The sequence below is a fragment of the Fukomys damarensis genome, unplaced genomic scaffold (assembly GCF_012274545.1).
Source record: "Fukomys damarensis isolate Sample0158 unplaced genomic scaffold, DMR_v1.0_HiC HiC_scaffold_20, whole genome shotgun sequence".
Taxonomy (NCBI): domain Eukaryota; kingdom Metazoa; phylum Chordata; class Mammalia; order Rodentia; family Bathyergidae; genus Fukomys; species Fukomys damarensis.
Window position 1 is genome coordinate 872,038 of NW_022900932.1, and position 4,090 is coordinate 876,127.

General features: G+C 53.3%; 1 protein-coding gene and 1 long non-coding RNA gene across 2 annotated transcripts in view; one reads left to right on the plus strand and one right to left on the minus strand.

Moving 5' to 3' along the window:
- LOC104875757 (saoe class I histocompatibility antigen, A alpha chain) overlaps nucleotides 1-522 on the minus strand; it is a 2,920-nt gene extending 2,398 nt beyond the window's left edge. The window contains 2 exon segments of the mRNA XM_033766366.1: nucleotides 1-332; nucleotides 406-522. The exon segment at nucleotides 1-332 is cut by the window's left edge and continues 277 nt beyond it. Of these exon segments, the coding sequence (XP_033622257.1) occupies nucleotides 1-332; nucleotides 406-478 (405 nt within the window). The 5' untranslated portion in view covers nucleotides 479-522.
- A 2,594-nt stretch (nucleotides 523-3,116) lies between these two features.
- LOC109118640 lies at nucleotides 3,117-3,701 on the plus strand. Its single transcript, XR_002026006.1, has 2 exons — nucleotides 3,117-3,241; nucleotides 3,372-3,701. It is a non-coding gene; the product is annotated as an uncharacterized LOC109118640 (long non-coding RNA).
- Nucleotides 3,702-4,090: the final 389 nt, after the last annotated feature.

The window sequence follows — 4,090 nt, forward strand, 5'->3', positions numbered from 1 at the left end:
TCGGACCCCGTCGGTGCGGCCGGGCAGGGGTGGTGAGCTCTGACCCTGCCGGGGTCACTCACCGTCCTCGGTCTGGTTGTAGTAGCCGCGCAGGTTCCGAAGGTCCACTCGGTAAATCTGCGCGGTGTTCTTGGCGTTCTGTGTCTCCCGATCCCAATACGCCTGATCCACCTTCTCCATCCACGCCGCCCGCGGCTCCATCCGCGGATCCAGGGCGTCGCTGTCGAAGCGGACGAACTGCGTGTCGTCCACGTAGCCGACTATCATGAAGCGGGGCTCCCCGTGGCCGGGCCGGGACACCCCGATGTCGAAGTAGCGCAGGGAGTGGGAGCCTGCGGGGCGGGCGGTGAGTCCGCGACCTCCTCCCGCGCCCCCTCCTCCTCCCCGCCTCCCTTCCGCACTCACCCGCCCAGGTCTCGGGCAGCACCAGGGTCCCCGACAGCAGCAGGAGCAGGGTTCGGGGCGCCATCACCCCCATTCTCGGAGTTCGTGACTTTTCACTTAATGCGGCTCCGTGGGGGTATTTATACCGGAACGTCAACGACGCTGATTGGCTGCTCTAGGAGACAGCAACCAATGGGAGTGGGAAGTGGAGTCGCGTCACGAGTGTCCAGGCAGAAGCACCCGACACGGCTTGGCCGAGGCAGAAGTGAAACCCAGGCAGAGGGGAATCCCGGGATGAGCGTCCTCACCCGACCGCCCTGGGCCCGCGGACTCTGCCCTGACCCTCTCCTCCCGCACCGGCTGCTCTGTCACTCGGTCTCCCGATCCCGCGCAGAGGCTGTGAGAGGAGAGCGCGGCCCCGCCCTGTCCCGCACCTGCCCGGACCTCCCAGAGGGACCCCGACTCCCTCCCAGCCAGGACGCCCCTGAGGCCGCCCCTCCCGAGTCACAGAGGGGAGGGAGCTCGGCCTGGGCCGTGGTGCTCAAGGTCCTCTCCGCACCCGCACAGACTGCGCCTTCTTCACCGCCTAGAATCCTGGAGAGCGGACGTGATCGTGATGACTGCAATGCCAGCACGTGTGAGGCTGAGGCAGGAGGATCGCTGAGTTTGAGGCCATCCTGGAATAACAGGTGAGTTCAAGGACAGGCTCAAGTGAACTACACGGTGAGATGTGCACGTGAGTCTGGACCCAGATATGTCACCAGGTAGTAAGATAAAATCCATGTGGGCCTAAGATCTAAATGTTAAAACAGAAGCCCTTCACCTACTGGAAAAGAAAATAGGTAAAAGTCTTTGAGACATACACGCGGAGAAGGATTATTATAAAAGAACCTCTAGTGCACAAGAGATAACGAGAATCAACAAATGGGATCACATCCAATTAAAACTCTTCCAGCTGAGCATGATGTCTCATGCCAGGAGGCTGAGGCAGGAGGATCTCTGTGAGTTCAAGAACAGCATGGGCTACATAGTGAGTTCCAGGTCAGTGTCAACTACATAGTGAGACCCTGTCAAAAACAAACAAACAAAAACGCTTCTACACAGCAAAGTAAGCAACAGAGAGAGAAGTGACAGCCGGTGGGATGGGAAAGTGTTTGCAGCTCTTCCAGGGACAGAGGACTCACATCGAGTGTAAAGAACCCCAAAGAATTGGACCCCAAAGGAATCCATGGAAACATGGGCGAGTGAATGGAGAGACGCTTCTCAGAAGGATAAGTGGAAAATAAATACGTGAAAAATGTCCACCATCTGGGCAATAGAGAAACGGGAGTGGAAACAACACAGACGCCGGACTCCTCCAGAAAGAACGACTAAGGCAGCGGTAATGAATGGGGAGAATTCAGAATCTAATCTCCCAAACCAGAGACACAGGGAGCAAGGAAAAGTTCCTACTCAGCTCCCCCAGGTGTTGCTGCCAAGGGGCGGAGGTGGAGCCTCAGAGAGGCCCAGGGCTCCCGACCTCGCCTCCCAGGGAGGGTGCGTGGGGACTGATTAAGAAAATGTGATTACGTGGACATGAACAGTGCCACACAGTTATGGTGATTTTCTTTAGTGTCATGGTAAGATCCCATGTTTTGGTTTTGTTTGTTTGCTTGTTTTGCTTTTGTTGTTTTGGGGTTTTTTGAGACAGGTTCTCACTATGTAGCTGAGACTGACGTGGAACTCACTATGCAGCCCAGGCTGGTCTCAAACTCACACCGATCCTCCTGCCTCAGCCTCCCAAGTGCCTGGATTACAGGCATGCACTACCACTCCCGGCTGATACTAAAATCCTTTCTATCTTATTTTAAAAAGATTTTGGGCCAGGGATTTAGCTCAGTGGTTACCACTGCCTGCCTCACAAGTGCAAGGATCTGACTTCAATCCCTGGTACCAAAAAAGAAAAGAAAAGAAAGAAAGAAAAGATGTGTACTGAAATATTTCAAAAAATGGCCTCAATATTAATATTGATTTTCAAATATTACAACAAAAATTGTAATATGTAATTCTTGGCATACATAAAGTATTAAAATAATTAGATCTACAGTAGGCAGCCTACCATTCTCTCAAACTGAGGGATCCTGGGGCTCTCAGCACAGCCAGGAAGCAGAGAGAGGCTGGCAGATCAGGTCCTGTGATCCCCGTGCCCTGAGGGAGAGGGAAGATGCAGGACTGCGGAGAGGGCACAGGGGAGGGCAGCAGGGCTGTGCAGGGCCTGTGAGGGTGAGCAGGGGACCCAGGGGACAGAGACCAGTGGGGAAGACACAGAAGTCAGGAATGCTGGGCACAGGCAGGGTGTGGGCTGGGCTGGCCCCTGGGCCCCACTTCTGAGGGGTCCACAGCACCTGCCAGTGCTGCCCTCTTGGGGCCCAAGCCTTCACCTGTGGATCTGTGGGTGACACTGGTGCCAAGGGCAGACTGTTGTCCCTCCGTGAGGACAGCTCTGCACTCACTTACTCATCCACAAATATGTTGAAATCTACAAGGAGGAGCACTTCAGGGCCATGGAAATACAGCTGCCACAAGCAAAATCTCTGGTCTTGTCCTTCATAATTTACCTTCCAGAGGAGAGAGACTATTAACAAAGAAATAAGTATTTACTCTGACATGAGAAAAGTAACAAATCAAGTGTTCTTGGCACCAGGGATTGAACTTTTCCCTCAATTTATTTATTTTTTTGATACCAGGGATGGAACTCGTGTCCTTGTGCTTGCAAGGCAGGAATCCGAACCACTGAGCTAAATCCCCAGCCTGAATTCAAGTGTACTTAAGATGCTTTTCAAGTCTCCGTAATATTTATGAAGAACTATCCTGAAATGTAAGGTTTGTGTTGTACCATGAAGATCCTGTTTACTGTTATCCTCATCAGGTTTTGATTTCTCACGAAAACCGAGTCTCAAAAAATGGAGTTTGTTCAACCTGCTCCTTGTTTCTGAACCCTTTCAAAGGACACTGTGTAATTCTGGTTAGATCTGGCTCACAGCTGATTCAATGGACCAATATTAGCAATCATACTTGATATAAAAGGATCTGGAACAACAATAAAGCCCTGAAGGCCCTAATACAAAGCTGTCAGATCATCGTCCTGAAGCGCTGCACGCCGTGGAAAACACCCCGGTGGTTCTGGGAGTCGCTAAGTTCTCACCAGAATTCCGGGGCCAGGTGTTCTGTCCTCTGTCACCAGTCTGACTTATGAAGAGTTTGCACCTGGGGATATCAGGTGGACACCGAGCTGCTGTCTCCTAATGAGAGGCGATTTCATTAAAAACCTTAGTGAAGAGTTTCTGAAACCTGACTTTAATCTGCTTAGAAACAAGGAGTAGATGGAGATGTGTGTGCTTTTCAGCTGGCTAGGATTTTGCTTTCAGGAGGCTGACAGGAGGGGTGGCAGGAGGAGAGCAGACCCTCGGGGAGGCACCAGGGCTCCCGGGCTCCCTTCCTCTTCAGCCTGGGCCTCAGCTCCTACTGGGCCCCTGGATTCCAAGATGCTCAGAAGCCCTGGGCCCCACCACACACAGCCTCCTCCCCAGGGCAATGCGGTATCGAAACCGTGTGGCCACAGGGCTGAGCACAGACGCCCAGACCCAGGTGCCCTCCTCACCAGGACCCTGATGCCCACCACCAGGACAGGCCTGGGTGTGACCCGGGTACAAGTCAGGTGTGGGGC